Here is a 16,834-nt window from a genome sequence, read left to right as displayed (position 1 = left end):
GATCATAATGATTTCAGTCAATAAAAATATAGTTATTTTATTAAATAAAATATTGATAATTATTGTATTATTACTTTAAACACACTTCCTCCTCCCAAAAGCCCTGTGAAGGATGTTTTGTTCACATATGTGTCCAAATATGTTTTGGACACATATTTATTAAATGGCATAACTAGTACTTGATCCCTGGCACCTCTGACAACAGAGTCCATGTTCTTTTTTACTATGCCCTAATACCTTTCATCAGTTATCCACATTGATGCTACATCTGTATTTTATAGGTACCCTCTGTTAGGTGTTCTGGGGGATAGAAAAGAAATGAGCAGGCCAGGCTCAGTGGCTCATGCCTGTAATCCTAGCATTTTGGGAGGCTGAGGCAGAAGGATTGCTTGAGCCCGGGGGTTCAAGGCTGCAGTGAGCTATGATGGTACCTCTGCATTCTAGCCTGGGTGACAGAGCAAGACTCTATCTAAAAAAAGAAAAAAAAAAAAAAAGGCTGGGTGTGATGGCTCACACCTGTAATCCTAACACTTTGGGAGCCTGAGGTGGGAGGATCGCTTGAGGCCAGTTTGAGACTAGTTTGGGCAACATGGCGAGACCCTATGTCTTAAAAAAAAAAAAAGCTGGGCGTGATGGCACATGACTGTGGTGGTTTCAGGTACTAGGGAGACTGTGGTGAGAGGATCACTGGAGCCCAGGAGGTGGAGGCTGCAGTGAGCTGTGATTGCACCACTGCACTCCAGCCTGGGTGACAGAGCTGAGACCCTGACTCTTAAAAAAGAAAAAAAAAAAAAAGAAGAAAGGAACAGATCTTTCTAACTCTTTGCACTTTATTTTTCCATTTATAAGTGGAGGGAGTGGTAGATGGGTGGTTTTAAAATTTGTGCTCTGTAAAACCTTAAGTTCCAAAGAACATGAAGGGTAAAAGCAGGGCAAGGGGTTGGTAGCAGACATATGTGCTCAGATAGGACCCCAGGCTCCCACCTGCATTGCAACCAAAGTCCTTTTCCTTTTTCCTGTTGTATTCATTGGGCTACCAGGTAAGATTTGGTTTGAATAAGGATTCTGCTGCTTTCAAGCAGTTTGAAAGGGAGAGTATAAGCTACGGTGGCCCAAGTCATGTAGAAAGTTTTTTTTGCCTCTTTGGATATTAGTTGAAAGGAATGCAGCTGAGACTATAACCAAAGGAGGCATTATGCTTCCAGAAAAATCTCGAAAGTATTGCAAGCAACTGTAGAAGCTGTTGTATTGGGCTCCAAAGGAAAGGGTAGAGCGATTCAACCAGTTAGCCCGAAAGCTGGAGATAAAATTCTTCCCCCAGAATCTAGAATATGGAGACACCAAAGTAGTTCTGGATGACAGGGATCATTCTTTATTTAGAGATGGTGGATTCTTGGAAAGTATATATATTGAAATAAATCACTATTGAAAAAGTCTCATGTGAAGCCACTCATTCCACTGGAGTTCTGAAATCTTTCATCGTGTAAATAATTTCCATGTCTCTCTTTTATAATAAACTAATGATATCCAAACTAATGTCAGCCAGTGTCTCTACAATTTAGTTTTGCTTATTGATATAAATACTTACAAATAAAAATACATAAATGAAAGTAAAAGTTTGCAAGCTGCAGAACTAGATGCATTCTTTAAGATTGCGGAATAGAAGGAACAGTCTGTGACCCCAGGAAACTTTGTAATGTAGTTAGGGAACTAGAATCTGGGGCCATTTCCCGCCTGCAGCTAGCTTAGGTCCTTAGCCTCCCAGCTTTATTCATGAGCTCCTCCAGTGCACCCTTCCTTCCTCTCTTACAACACTCATCACACCCATTCACTTGTGTCTTCCCTGCTTGCCTGGGCACAGCCCCTGGTACAGAGTAAGCAATTAATAAGCATTTGTGGAATGAATGAAGTTATTGAGTTAGCATCCCTTGCTTGAATCCAATTTCTAAAAAATGGAGTTGTAGGAGGTGGCCTCTGGCCCCTCTCCTAATTATCCGTATTGTCATTTTTCTCTTAATTCCAAAGCTCTGGTTCTCCCGGAAGAAGAAGCAAATCAGATGCCTGTGCCCAAGGATTCTCTCTTCTTTTTTTTTTTTTTTTTTTGAGGTAGGGTCTTGCTCTGTCACCCAGGCTCTGGAGTTGCAGTGGTACAATCACGGCTCACTGTAGCCTTGAACTCCTGGGTTCAAGTGATCCTTCTGCCTCAATCTCCCTAGTAGCTAGGTCCATAGGTATGCATCACCATGCCTGACTTTGTTTGTTTGTTTAAGTAGAGACGGGGTCTCCCTACATTGTCCAGGTTGGTCTCAAACCCCTGGGCTCAAGTGATCCTCCTGCCTCAGCCTCCCCAAATTGCTGGTATTACAAAGGATTCTCTTTTTGCTTCCTTTTTCTGCCTTTGGTCTCTAATGCTGTGCCTGAACACTTGCCCATGCAAGCACAGCCTTTTCCTGCTTAGAAGAGACACAGAGGAAACTGCAAGGAGTCAATTTCAAGAGCTGAGGAATTCATAGAAACAGGCTAGGGCAATGTTAGAGGTAGTCAGATATTTCCCCAGTGGCTAGTGGAGCAAACTGTGTTTTTTTTTTCTTTTTTGTAATTCCAGCTAGAATGGGAATAGATCCAACCCCTAACAATTTTGCCTAGTGGAAGGTGCTCCAACTTGCTTTACGTGAGTTGCCTCCACCAACGTGGCAACTCCGTCTTTTGCAGTCATCTATAATTTTCTCTACAAAGTTTACCCTTCAGTTGACAGTCTATGATTCTACTGCTTCAATTCTTTTTTTCATAGTTCTTAATTTAAATACTATAGATGAAAATAATAATTAGATTAATGTCCTCTACTTTTGCTCTAGAATCAGCCATCCTTCTACTTATGTGGGGTGCCACAGTAGAGTGAGTGAGAAAACTCGGGCTTTGCCTTCACTCAGGCCTGAGCTTAAATGTTGGCTTTACCTTTTACTGGCCATGTGGCGTTGGGCTCCTTTACTTTCCTTCTCTGTAAAATGGGAGAGTAGTCATACAAACCTCAAAATATTGTAATGACTAACTGATCTACCATGTACAGGGTGTCTAGCACATGGCTGGTGCATTGAAATGACTCAGAATGTTCAGTTGTTATTATTGCATTTTAAAAATAGAGTTTAATTCTTAACGTGCTGATAGATTTAAAGGGAGTTTGCTTCCTTGCTGGTATTCTTTGGAGTAAATTTTTTATCGCTTTCAAAATAATTCCTTCCGTAGATTTTAGAGTTCATAATATTTTCTTTTGCTTTCCTCCTATTGTGCATTTCTCCTGCTGGGCAGGAAGTTACTCTTCTCCCAGGGAAACAATTTGGATAAAAGGGTGGCTTATGCACTCTGTTCCCTCGTGATCTTTGCTTAACACTCTTTTGAAGGAACTCTGTGCACTTAAGACCTAGACCTGTGTCTTCCTTATACACTACCCTGCCTTTCATTGCTTAATCAACTTTGTGGTTGATTTGTATAGAGCATTACTGAAAAATCAGAAATATCTTTCCACTTCTTTTCTTTTTCACGGGCCACTTAAAATGACTTATGTAATAAACATATGGTGGGTCAGCTGCTTGTACAATAGGCAGAAGGAAGAGCCTAGGAGTTGGAAAGCCAGAAGCAGGGGAAGAGGGGAGGGTGGGGGCAGGAGAGAGCAGGATGAAAACAGAAAGAAAAGTCAAGGAGAAAGCTGTCTTTTATCTTGGCCTAATTAGCAAGGAGTCCTGTGACTTGTACCAAGGCCAGAACTAGGTCCTAGAATAAAAGAAAAAGAATAAAAGAAGTTGAAGAAAATTACCCATGGTTCATTTTTTTTTAGTTGGGAGAGTCAGTGGGTTAAATATAAGAATGAGAGTTCTATAACTTTCCACTTCCTGTTTATGCTAAGCAGATGTTGGTATCTAAGACGATGAACATAAAGTGGGGGCTTTGAGATTTTCCATACTTCCTTTAGTACAAACTTGATGTGAAATTAGAGTTCATGGGAGGAATTCTGGAAAAGGGGAAAGAGAAAGGAATTAAAGAGGACCAGAAAGTGTTTATGGCGGTATGGAGACAGCAGAAACCCTCGGGCTTGGTACATGTGGGCAGCTAGAGGGTATTCTCATCTTGGGGATGCTGCTGTGCTGGTCTGAGGGAGGAGGCTCTGAGTACTTTGGATCCAGGGAGGATCCTCCGGTTCACCTACAGAGGGAATATGTATAGTGTTTGGTGGTGACAGTGATTTTTGCTGCTGAGGGTCTTTGGCTAACCATGATCTCTTCTAGAAAGTCTTTGACTTCTATAGATTATAACTTGAGTCTGACTTGATTTACTGTTTTATCCTCAGAGCTTGTGGTCCGTGTGGGTGAAATGATTCGGATGGGATGTGTTTTCCAGAGCACAGAAGTGAAACACGTGACCAAGGTAGAATGGATATTTTCAGGACGGCGCGCAAAGGTAACAAGGAGGAAACATCACTGTGTTAGAGAAGGCTCTGGCTGATGGTGTCAGGACAGAGGTAGAATCAGGCATATGAGGAGGTGTTGCAAAAGCCTGGGCTTTGGGGCTTATCAGAACTGGACCTTCTCCTAGCAATTTCAGCTTTCTGGTGGGTAAGATAACTCCAATGAAGAAGAAGAAGAACAAGAAGATGATGATGATGCTTAACTTTTAGATGCCATTGTGAAATTGTACATGTAAAGCATTTTGTACATGACTTGGCCCCTACATTTTAGTTTCCTTCTTTCTCCCTTTTCCTTTGTATAGAGTCCGTGGGAGAATGAGGGAGATGATTTTTGTGGCCCAGCCAGGAAAGCAATGGGCTAGGCATAAAAGTGATTACATTTTTATTCTTACTGGGGTTAGTTCTGTGACTTTTCATCTGTGCTGCATTGCCCCATTTATGTGATGGAGGGAATTTTCATGGGTACTTCACGTGCTGGGATTGATCGATCCTGGGGGCCAGGGTGAGGGGTATTTCTTGGGAGATCTATAAAGCAGTAAACAGCAAGTTCGTTCATTAGACCAGTAGATCTCAACCATGATGTGGTCGTATACTTATGGGTCAACATGTATTGTGGGGATATCCCAAGTAACTTGTTATTAATAAAAGTTAAGGTGCAAAATTTATTAAAGATTAACTTTTATAAATTAAAACATATTCCAGGTCATCTCTCTAACAAAGTCATTTGCACTTGATTCCTCTATGCTATCTGAGTGGGTCACAGTGGGTGACATCATGATGGAGTATGAGGAATTACATCTGGTCCCAGGTTCACCCCTGAGAGCTTGCCATGCATTTAAATGTCATCCATTGAGTGATTCACAGGAGAAAAATAGGATGAGAGTTGACATTTTGAGGTTGTGAATTTGAATCACAAGAGACAAATGTTAGGGGCCAGGTCACTTCATTCACGTTTGTGTCTACATACCCATTAACTTTTCTTAAAAGCTTTAAAAAAGCAATCTGCATGCCTTTTTTTTAAACGCCAATATTCATTTAACAAGTTATTTTTAAAGCATCTGCTATATGAAGAATACTCAAAACCCCTGACCTGATGGGAAACTTACAACTAAGATGAGGGAGATACGCATAAAATAATAAAGAAGTATATAGTACATCAGGCAATAGTAAGAGCCTATGGGGAACAATAAAGCAGGACTTTGTGGTTTTTGTTATGTGGGTGCTTGGGGAGGCCATACTGAGATGACATTTGAGGAGAGGTATGAAGGAAGTCAGGGAGTGAATCCTGCATGTGTGTAGGGGGAAGAATGTTCTTGCAGTCATAGACAGTAGCGAGTGCAAAGGCCCTGCAGCCAGTATGCAAGGAGCAGCCAAGAGGTCCATGTGGCTGGAGTGCAGTGACCTAAGTAGGTGAGGGAAGAGCAAGTAGAAGTTGAAGTCAGAGGAAAAGGGAGATGGGCTGGGTCATGCAGGGCCTTGCATTTTGGTATAAATGGGAGTAGGGGCAATGAAGGGTTTTGAGCACAGGAGTAACATGATTTAACTTACATTTTTAAAGCCTCATCTGCTGAAAATAGATTGTCATAGCAAATAAGCAGGGAGACAAGTAAGAAAGCTGTTGCAGGAACCCAGGTGAGAGATGAGCTGGACCAGAATGGTATCAGTGGAGGAGGTGAGGACTGGCTGGATTGGGGATATATTTTGAAGGTTGAGGTGATAGGATTTGCTGAGGGATTTGATGTGATTTTTTCCAGAAAGAAATTAAGGATGACTCCAAGATTTTTAGCCTGAGTATCTGGAGGAAGGCATTGCCATGTACCCAAATGGGATGGACTGGAAAGAACTGGTTTGGGGGAAAGATGGAGTTCCGTTTTAGACATGTTTCAGGTTCCTATTGGAAATCCAACTAGAAATGTCATCAAGAATAAAAGTATACTTTTGCTTTTTTTATTGGAAAGGTACACAAAATGAAAGTCCTCCTTTTCTCATCTCTCTGTTCAGATGGAACAACTGTTCATGGGTTGGTGATGTCCTTCACAAGCACACACACATGCACATGTGTACGTGTGTGTATGTGACTTTGTGTTATTTAAAGCTTTCTGATAATACCCTTACTGCCTTCACCTAGCAGGGCCTTGGGAGTCCTGAGATCTTCCCTCCCCCATTTTCTCCGCTTCCCCCTCCACTCCAGTCCTCACAATCTCATACTTTTTGCCTTCCCCTTCTAGGAGGAGATTGTGTTTCGTTACTACCACAAACTCGGGATGTCTGTGGGGTACTCCCAGAGCTGGGGCCACTTCCAGAATCGTGTGAACCTGGTGGGGGACATTTTCCGCAATGACGGTTCCATCGTGCTTCAAGGAGTGAGAGAGTCAGATGGAGGAAACTACACCTGCAGTATCCACCTAGGGAACCTGGTGTTCAAGAAAACCATTGTGCTGCATGTCAGCCCAGAAGAGCCTCGAAGTATCTAACATTTGGCTGGGGGGCATTGAGGGACCTCCTGGCTGGTGCATGGGGCCAGGACTAGAGTGAGGCCAGAGAGGTTCCTAGGATGCAAAATTGAAGGAGGCATCCCTCTCAGGTGCTGACTCTGGCCTTGCAAAACCCTGAGAATGATGCCTCCTTAGAGGTGGCTCCTCGGGTACCTGACTTGCCTCACCCTAGTTCTGGCCCCGCTGCTAGGCCAGGGACAGGGGAGCTAATTTAGTGAATACCAATCCTCTGCCAGACCCCACTCATTGCCAGGGTCGTCTATTGATGTAAAGATACAGAAGCTCAGGGAAGGATCTGAGTTGATGTCCAAAGTCAGCATACTTGGTTTCAAGGGAGGTGCTGTACGCGCTAGAGTGGAGCGGGAAGTGATCCTAAGCTAGTGAGAGACAGCCAGGAACCGAGAGGAACATGCAGGCACCAGAACCAAAAATGGAGGGGTTTTCTGATCAGAGGTTCTCAGTTCTGGCAAACAGCGTGCATCAAGGCCAGTGGTGTGTAGGAGAGGAAAGACTCGATTGTGTTGACAGAGAGAGGTTGATAAGTGAGGGGTTGAAGTTAAACCATAACCCAGTTAGCAATCAGGATGTGGCCTGTGGACTTTGCCCCTTGCTAGGGCCTTCAGGAGTTGGTTGTGGTTGATTGGGGGTGGGGAAGATGGGGTGAGGATGGAACATACCTCATACCTCAGGCCAGAGATTTAAGTCTGTGGAGGCACCTTGTCTCCAGCTGGAGAGGGGAGCAGGGCAGATGGGTTTCTTAAAGAACCATCATCTTTCTGTGTGCTTCCTTCTCAGAAGTCCAATTCACAGAGAAAATCGAGCTATTATGGGGGCTCATGCAGCTTCTCTACCCACAAACATATCTATGTCTCCCCATCCTTATCTCTGCCCTGCTATCCTGAGACAGAGGAGGGTCCCTTCTGCTCTGGGCTTATCCGGCCCCCTGTGCCCAGGTGGCATCCTTCTCAGAAGCCTCACAACATGGCTCTTTGAGCTCTCACTTTCTGTTGGCTTCTACCATTCAATTTTTGCTCAGTTCTACCACTTACCTACTTCAACTCCCTTCTATGTCTTTTTTTCTTCAGCTCCATTCTGTGTCTTTCTTTTTCTTAAGATTGCTTTCCTGAGATACAATTCACATACCATACAATTTGCCCATTTAAAGCATTCGGCTCAATGGTTTTAGTATATTCAGAGTTGTACAACCACCACCACAATCATGTATTTCTTTCTCAACATAGCCAAATAGCTTGCTAAAGGTCTGTGTTTGGAATACTACTGTCTCATCTCCCATTAACTCTTCAGTGCACTGCATTCTGGCTTATTCTACCCCTACTCCAGCTTAGACCACCAATGGCACTGCAACTATCCATCCTCAGCCTTCTCTCCCTCAGTAGCGTTGGACACTATATTTTATATGCACTCTATGTTGGACCCAATTCCACACACACTCATGGATATGCATAGTAAACTCTACACAAGTTTTCCACAAATCCTTCATACGCGACATGTCTAACCTACCCCTGCACACCCCTCCTCAGCCCATCTCCCCAATCTCAGTTGTCTAACTAGATGCCTGGGGATGTGCTTGATTCTTCCCCTTTCCTCGACCCCAATCTAACAGGTCAGGTCAACAAGTCCTTGACTCCTACTACAGACTCTTGAAGTTGTCTTCCTTCCAGTCTGTCACTGCCACCTTAGTTCTGGCTGTCTTCATCTCTGTCTTGAACTGTAGGCCTCTAACCAGTCTCTGCTTTCTCTCTCAGCTGCTGCTCCTCATTCTTCACACGGCTCTTGGTGCCATCTTTCTAAATCACATTAAGAACTTTCTCTTCCACTGCTAATAATCTTTCAATGGTTTTTTCATTGCCTGCAGAAAAATGCCAAATTCTTGGTTGAGATAGTCAAGGTCCTTCCTGACTTGGACCCTGTCATCTCTCCAGCCAAATTCTCCAGCACACCCACAGATGCCACTTTTGTGCCAGACCCATTGAACTCTTTCTAGTTTCTAAAATCACCATCCTGTCAGGCCTTCAGATCTCGCGCAGAACATCCCCTGTCCTTTCCCAGATTGTCTGCCCAAGAAACTGGATGTTTCCTATAAGTCTCAGGTTAAACTTTAGAACTTTTGCTGGCAAATTCTCATTTGCTGCACATAGAATGGGGCACCCTTTTTTCTGTGACCCTCTGTTCCCCATACAGACTTCTGTTGTAGTGCCTACAGCAGCCTGTGGTTTTCTGTTGACGTGTTTGTCTCCTTCCTTGGAAGCAGGGACCATACATCATTTGTCTCTGAATCCCCTGTACCTAGTGCTGTCTGGTCCTGAGGAGGTGCTTGCTTTATGTGTTTAGAAAGAACCATGCAGATGAGTAGAAGGTACCCTATGGGCAGAAGTACCTCCAGAGGCTTTCCTTGGTATCGTCGTTGTGGGGCTGAGTCTTACGGCATGTGTTCTTTTGAAGACAAGCACTTGCCCTGGGGAAGATCAGCAGCCTCTAAGATACCTGTTATTTCTCAGTCACTTGTTAAGCCAAATTTTAGAACAGAATTGTTGACGTGAAAGGAAACTTTACTACAGGTGAAGTGCTAGCCTCTTCTCCCACCCACCTTAATCTACATTTTAGGGTAAACAGGGGGGTTAGACTTTGGTTCTCAATCTCACGGAGACAGTGTCCCTAGTGTCCAGATATGGGGTAGAGTCTGGCCTTCCCTCCGCTTCCTGGCCTGGCTGGTGCTACTTGGTACAGGGTTGTGGGGCTCTCAGCTCTTTGCTAAAGTTATTGAGACCCTCTCCTTGCTTTTCTCCTTTCCCAGCACTGGTGACCCCGGCAGCCCTGAGGCCTCTGGTCCTGGGTGGTAATCAGCTGGTGATCATTGTGGGAACTGTCTGCGCCACAATCCTGCTGCTCCCTGTTCTGATATTGATCGTGAAGAGGACCTGTGGGAATAAGAGGTACAGGGCTGCCCCCGCCCCTTGGGTTGGGAGGCTGGGGGTGCAAGGCTGCTTCTATCCAGAGTGGAAGAGGTGATAGGGTCCTACTATGCCATTCTCACAGAAGTGGGCATTTTAAAATGAGCATTTTAAAGAATCAACTGTGGTAACCCTGCCCACTTTGCTCACTGTGCCTGGAAAAGAATTGAATGTTCCTACACTCTCCTCATTCACTTTGGTATTACGTAAAGACTACAAACTCCCTTAGAAATGGGGGTCTCAGTAGGGCATAATTCAGAGCATAAATCTTACACAAGAACTATCATGGTACCATTCACTGCCTAAGAGATGATTTTAAAATTATCCACACTGTACGTTCCGCATAGAAGCTAAGATCTTAAGGGTTGCCAGTGGTTTTATCTAAAAGATAGAAGACTATCTAAAAAAAAAAAAAAAGTGCTTTTAAAGGCCTGGATTTCATTAGTAGTTCTCCCAGGGTCTCAGAAGTGCTCAGATGCTCTAAGAGGGACACTAGCGTTTCACTGGCTGTTGGCAGATCCACGCCCCTCAGTTTATCCAACTATTGATGAGGGGCGCAGATTGACTGTCTTGTTGAAATAGTGTCAGTGGGAAAGGGCCTCGTGAATAATCCTGACTTTTGAGTGTTCTTTCCCAGTGGGTCTTTGATCGTGCAGAAAACATTTGGACCTGCTAAGTTTTCACTTCCCCTCCCTAGGGCTTCCTGATTTGGGTTTGAACTTGGCTGGCCTCTCTGAAGGTCTTTGCTCTGGGCATGCTCGGAGCACTGAGCTAGACAACCTGGGTTCCACTCTCAGCTTACTTCCCCTGTCTGAGCCTCAGTTTCCCCCCAAAGGAAAGGTAGCACTTCCATGTCTAGTTGTTTATTCTAAAGAAATAATTAGATGGATATGCTGAGATTTGTGCAAAACTGCAGTCATGCTTATAATTAAAAATAGGGATCATTGCCAGTGTCTGTCAGAAAGGCAGTGATTCAGTGAACCAGTGTTTCACTCAATGAAACACTCCAGATCCCTCTATGTGATGACATGGAAAGATATCCAAGGGGTAAAAATGCAGAATTTATGGGATGACCTCATTTTTATAAAAGAGAAAATAATATGATGCTCACTCCAGCAGTATATGTACTAACTACATTTTGTGTGAGCTGATGCTTACTCTGAGAGAGGCTGGGAAGGATAGTTGTAAAATGTGGGTAACGGCGTGGAATTTGAGATGAAGGAGAAGGTGGATCCCATGGGGTGAGGGGTTGCAGGGAACTTCCACTTCCAACTGTTTACGTTTCTGTATTATCTGAATTATTTTACAATGAGAAGCTACAACTTTAAAAGCAGAAAATACAATGAAAGTATTTCCACTGAGACCAGAACATATGGTTTCTTTTCTAGCTTAAACCTTGATTTTTTTTTTTTTTTTTTTTTTTTTTTTTTTTTTTTTTTTTTTTTTTTAGTTCTGCCTTGGGCCAAAATAGAAAAAAAGAAAGTACATTCAGAAGGCAAATGGTCGGCCGGGCGCGGTGGCTCAAGCCTGTAATCCCAGCACTTTGGGAGGCCGAGACGGGCGGATCACGAGGTCAGGAGATCGAGACCATCCTGGCTAATACAGTGAAACCCCGTCTCTACTAAAAAATACAAAAAAATAGCCGGGTGAGGTGGCGGGCGCCTGTAGTCCCAGCTATAGGGAGGCTGAGGCAGGAGAATGGCACAAACCCGGGAGACGGAGCTTGCAGTGAGCTGCGATCCGGCCACTGCACTCCAGCCTGGGCGAAAGCGCGAGACTCCCTCTCAAAAAAAAAAAAAAAAAAAAGGAAGGCAAATGGTCATGAGATCAAAGGCCAAGGGGCCCCGACCAGGCAGGCGCGGAGCTCCGGGCTTGGGGCGGGTGTTCGTGGGGATTATTCCGCTCCGCCCCCTGGAGAGGCCAGGAGCCCTTTGGATTGGCGTCTTGCTGAGCTCCTGCTGCCCCCTGCTGGTTCCGCGGCACTCCCTGGTCCTCAGAAACGTAGAGACGATGGTCAAGTGGAATCCTATCTCCCCTCTCTCTCTTCATTCACTTAAAATTACCTCTCCCATAAGGACTGAAAGTGGCTTCAGTGATAATAGAGAAGTTGAAGCCGTTTTTCAGCCTAAATTATCTCCAGAACAGCTTCTTGTTCTTCATTAGAAGAGATGCGCTTCTCAGGTTTCCAGGTGAGCCGGGTAGCCCTGGCTGTAGGAGTCCAGAGAGAATAGTGTCTTCTCTGGGGTCTCTCTCTTCACAAAGCCAAGAGGGGGTCTCATGTAGGGACCCTTGAATAAACCATGCCAGCTGGTTAATTCCACATGCTCTTTATGTCTTGCAGTTTAGTGAATTCTACAGCCTTGGTGAAGAACACGAAGAAGACTAATCCAGGGATAAAAGAAGAACCCTGCTATTTTGAAAGCTGTGAAGGGGAGGTGAACACACGCTTCAGCCTAAAACACTAAGCAGATGCAGGCCTGGGCCGTTCTCATTCTCCCAGGAACCATGTCTTACCCATTGTATGTCGCAGCTTGCAGGCCAGTGCTTGGCACAGAGCAAGGACTCAGGAAGCCTTTGTTACTAGAATAAGAGCCTCTGAGGAGTACAGTGCATGGCGCTGGCTGGGCCAGCCCCAGGCAGCAGTTTCTGGTATTGGGCTGAGGAAAGAGCACTGCGCTTGGAGTCAGAAAGCTCTGCCACCTCCCCTAGTCTCACCAGCAAAATGAGGATAAGGATAAAGATATTACAGTTGCCCGGCCTGCTTGACAGGGTTGTTGTAAGGTTCACATAAGATGATGATATGCAAATGCTTTGTAATCTAGGAGGTGCTGTTTGTCTAAAATCTAATGGGGAATTATAATACATTCAGGAGTTAAGGAGTTCTAATGCTTAAAATGAAATAGTCTAAGACCTTAGCAAGAAAGGATTAAGAAGGATTTTTCTCTCCTTATTGATTAGTAATGGAGTTATAAATAATTGCTTCTTGAGACTGAGAAATGAATTGGTTTTCTTTAACTCCTATTCTCCTTTCTTTTCTTTCTTTAATTTTTAAAATGCTCTTTGAATAGTTACCTTTCTCTATTTTGGGCTGTTTTTGTCCCAAGAGTAGGATTTTCTCCCAGTAGAGTGCAGTAGTCCAAGAATGGGCCACTGGATGATACTGCTTTCCCAACGAGTGACAGGACCATGAACCTCACAGCTGTGAGGCTCAATGAGGGCTGGCCCTGCCACATAAACCCTCTGAGGGAAATGATGACAGTACCCTGTTGATTAATGCCATTCTGCCTTTACTGTAATTAGAAGGAAATAACCCCACAATACAAGGAATTTAGCAAGATAAGGAACCCCTGCTGCTACCTAAACATCCATCTAAACAAAGATGTTTGGCTTTTGAAGCAAAGAGTTTGGTTCTTAAGACTGTGTTCTTTGACAGTTATTTTTCAAGAAGACTGAAGGCTGAATTATCATTATTGGGAATTCTCTAGCTCTCAGTAACCTTTGAACCTCCCAGTTTGGGTGGTTGATGCCCAGCAAATAGGAATAGGTGGCCTTTTCTCTGGTGTATAAGATTCATCTAATTTTTAGGAATTTTTATACCATTTTCCCCCTCTAGAAAAACATTTACTCCTCAATAATTATACGGGAGGTGATCGAGGAAGAAGAACCAAATGAAAAATCAGAGGCCACCTACATGACCATGGTGAGAATGATTCTGGCCCCAGCTGAGCCAGGTGTCAGAGGCTCAGGTGGTGGTGGTGGTGGGTGTGGCTGGGTTGCCCAGGAAGGCTGCTGAGGGCAGTGATTTTTCTAAGTAGCAGGAAAGTCTGAGAAACTGAAGTTCTGCTGGATAGAAGAGTGATATCAAACTTTCTTACCCAAGCTCAAGGATTAAAGGTTATCACCAGAGATTATTTATATTAGTGGTGAAAAGAAGTGAAGAGTGGCCTTTACTGGGGGCAGGGAGAATGCCTTTTGCCTCATCAGTTCAATCTAATAAAGAAAACACGGTCGGGTGTGGTGGTTTATGCCTGAAATCCCAGCACTTTGGGAGGCCGAGATGGGTGGATTGCTTGAGGCCGGGAGTTCAAGACCAGCCTGGCCAATGTGGCAAAACCCCCTCTCTACTAAAAATGCAAAAATTAGCCAGGTGTGGAGATGTGTGCCTGTAATTCCAGCTACTTGGGAGGCTGAGGCACGAGAATTGCTTGAACATAGGAGGTGGTGGTTATGTGAGCCGAGATCCACCACTACACTCCAGCCTTGGCGACAGAGTGAGACTCTGTCTCAAAAAAAAAGAAAAGAAAAGAAAAGAAAGGCCGAGTGCGGTGGCTCACATCTGTAATCCTAGCACTTTGGGAGGCTAAGGCAGGTGGATTACTTGAGGTCAGGAGTTCGAGACCAGCCTGGCCAACATGGTGTGAAACCCTGTCTTATTAGAAATACAAAAAGTTAGCCAAGCATGATGGCGGGCTCCCAGCTACTTGGGAGGCTGAGGCAGGAGAATTGCTTGAACTTGGGAGGTGGAGGTTGCAGTGAGCTCAGATCGTGCCATTGCACTCCAGCCTGGGAGATGGAGTGAGACCAAAGAGAGAGAGAGAGAGAGAGAGAGAAAGAAAATAGGATAAATAGGATAAGATCCTTGGGCAAGTATTGTGTTGCAGTGAGTTGTTTTCCTTGCTATCAAAAGCTCAAAGTAGGGTTCCTTCCACTGCTTAGATTTTGTTTCTTAATTTTGTGACTTATTGAACCTTCTCATAATCTAACTGCCAGGCAGGCTACATGCTGGATCTCATACAATATTTTGGTGTCTGATTCCTAATTTCCCATTGCTTAGACTTTAGGCCCTTAGAGAACTACAGCACTTGGAAAAGGCACTGCAGGGCGTGCAGTGAGTAGGGGTAGGAACAAAAGGAGTGAGCTGGCGATGAGCATGGTGCTATTTGTAGACTAATTATAGGCACCCAGCCCATTCAGGAGCAGTGTTCTGCTGGGTTTGGGAAGGCTGGCCTCCTCTGCTTGTGGAATGATGGGCTTTGTTTGTTCCTGTCGCACCAGCCCTGAGGACACATGACTCCCAGCTGATTGCAGCAGAGAGAGGTCTGCCAGGGAAGTGTGAGATCAGAGGCCTGGCCTGGATCCACCGAGTGAAACATTAACTCCACTGAAGTTGCAGCTGAATGGAATCATTTTCCCCCTGTATTTTTCTCCCATTTTGTTATGTGATGCTGCAGTAACTTGCGAGGCCTCATCCTGGCTCCTGGAGACCTGCTGATATAGCTGCCTTGTGGCTACTGCTGAGTGCGTCACCAGCCAGGGTGGCACTGTTTGCAGAAAGTCTCCGAGGTGGGGAGGAACAATTGTCTTCACAGCTACCTTCCCCAGGTTTAATGCTAGGCAATTATGGTTTTGATTTTGTGGAAAACACCATTCCTCCCCTCTTGATCCAGGTCCAATAGAGTAAGAGGAGAGGCCTGGGCTGCAAACTCAAAGGCCGGCAGGGGCCGATCAAGTTATTGTAAAATATGATGTGCCAAGTTAAATAAGCCTGTTGGTGAATTTGGGACTGCAGGCCACTTGTTTGAGACTTCATTTATAAAGGTGTTCTCTGATAGGGAGCAGAGATAACAAAGAGCCTTTGTATTTTGTTGTTGAATTGATGAAATTCATGTAAATGTAGTGGCACCTTGCTGTTTTCCCTTTCTGAGGCTGTACACACAGTGGTTAAGGTTGCAAGCCGTGGAGCTGGACAGACCTGGGTCCAAATTCTAACTCTGTGTTGCAGCCACATGGTCTTGGGCAGGTAACTTGGCCTGTCTGAGCCTCAGTTTCCCTATCCTTAGAATGGGAATCATAATACCTACCTCCTGGTTGTAAGGATCACATAAGATGATGCATATGAAATTCAGTATTGGGCTGGGCTCATGAGAAGAGCTCAATGAATGGCAGCTGCTGTGATTACGCACTACTTCTTACAAGCATGTTTTGTTTCTTTCTGCCCTTCCCCAACAGCACCCAGTCTGGCCTTCTCTGAAGTCAGATCGGAAAAACTCACTTGAAAAAAAGTCAGGTGGGGGAATGCCAAAAACACAACAAGCCTTTTGAGAAGAATGGAGAGTCCCTTCATCTCAGCAGCAGTGGAGACTCCCCTGTGTGTCCTGGGCCACTCTACCAGTGATTTCGGACTCCCGCCCTCCCAGCTGTCCTCCTGTCTTGTTGTTTGGTCAATGCACTGAAGGTGGAGAGTTTGGAGCCTGGCAGAGAGACTGGACAGCTCTGGAGGAACAGGCTCTGGTGAGGGGAGGGGAGCATGGACTTGGCCTCCAGAGTGGGACCCTGGCCCTAGGAACCAGGCTGAGCTGAGTGGCCTCAAGCCCCCCACTGGATCAGACCCTCCTGTGGGCAGTGTTCTTAGGGTATGAGTTACTGGGAAGAATCAGAGATAAAAACCAACCTAAATCATTCCTCTGGCACATTATTTCTAAATAAGGGTGGTTTGTGGAAATCATCCTTTTTTAATGCCTCGGTTGATGGGGGAAGTAAAGTCCTGGTGAGGAATTTACAGTTAGAAACTTCTGGAAAAACTGAAGTTCCTGGAGGAAAGCCAAACCGTGCCAACACACTAGAGGCTAGTTTGGGTCCTGGGAAAGGTTTGGGGTGAATGGGTTGGAAGTGGGGTATGAATACAGCTTTGGGATTTAACTCAGTGGTTCTTCATTCCTGCTGGGCATTGCTGGTGGCTCCTTGTGGGGCCTCACCACAGGCCTCCTAATTTGAAATTTCTCAGTGAAACTTAGGCATTTGTCTCTCTTGATACTCATGGGTTGCCATGGTGGACAGCCACTGATTTAATTCTTGGTCTGAAATGTGTGGTTCCTATACTTTTGGTTGCTATTGTAAGATTCGATAAG

At 44.8% G+C, this 16,834-nt stretch overlaps 1 protein-coding gene across 3 annotated transcripts in view; it reads left to right on the top strand.

Moving 5' to 3' along the window:
- The window catches only part of JAML (junction adhesion molecule like), a 34,014-nt gene extending 17,629 nt beyond the window's left edge, over window positions 1-16,385 (top strand). For all 3 annotated transcript variants that reach the window (XM_008021041.3, XM_008021039.3, XM_008021043.3), the window contains 6 exons: window positions 4,343-4,452; window positions 6,688-6,925; window positions 9,770-9,908; window positions 12,268-12,361; window positions 13,540-13,626; window positions 15,936-16,385. In XM_008021041.3, the coding sequence (XP_008019232.3) occupies window positions 4,343-4,452; window positions 6,688-6,925; window positions 9,770-9,908; window positions 12,268-12,361; window positions 13,540-13,626; window positions 15,936-16,028 (761 nt within the window). In that variant the 3' untranslated portion in view covers window positions 16,029-16,385. The remainder of the gene's footprint in view (window positions 1-4,342; window positions 4,453-6,687; window positions 6,926-9,769; window positions 9,909-12,267; window positions 12,362-13,539; window positions 13,627-15,935) is intronic.
- Window positions 16,386-16,834: the final 449 nt, after the last annotated feature.

This window comes from Chlorocebus sabaeus, chromosome 1 (assembly GCF_047675955.1).
Source record: "Chlorocebus sabaeus isolate Y175 chromosome 1, mChlSab1.0.hap1, whole genome shotgun sequence".
Classification (NCBI taxonomy): domain Eukaryota; kingdom Metazoa; phylum Chordata; class Mammalia; order Primates; family Cercopithecidae; genus Chlorocebus; species Chlorocebus sabaeus.
This window is presented reverse-complemented; position numbering and strand designations above follow the sequence as displayed.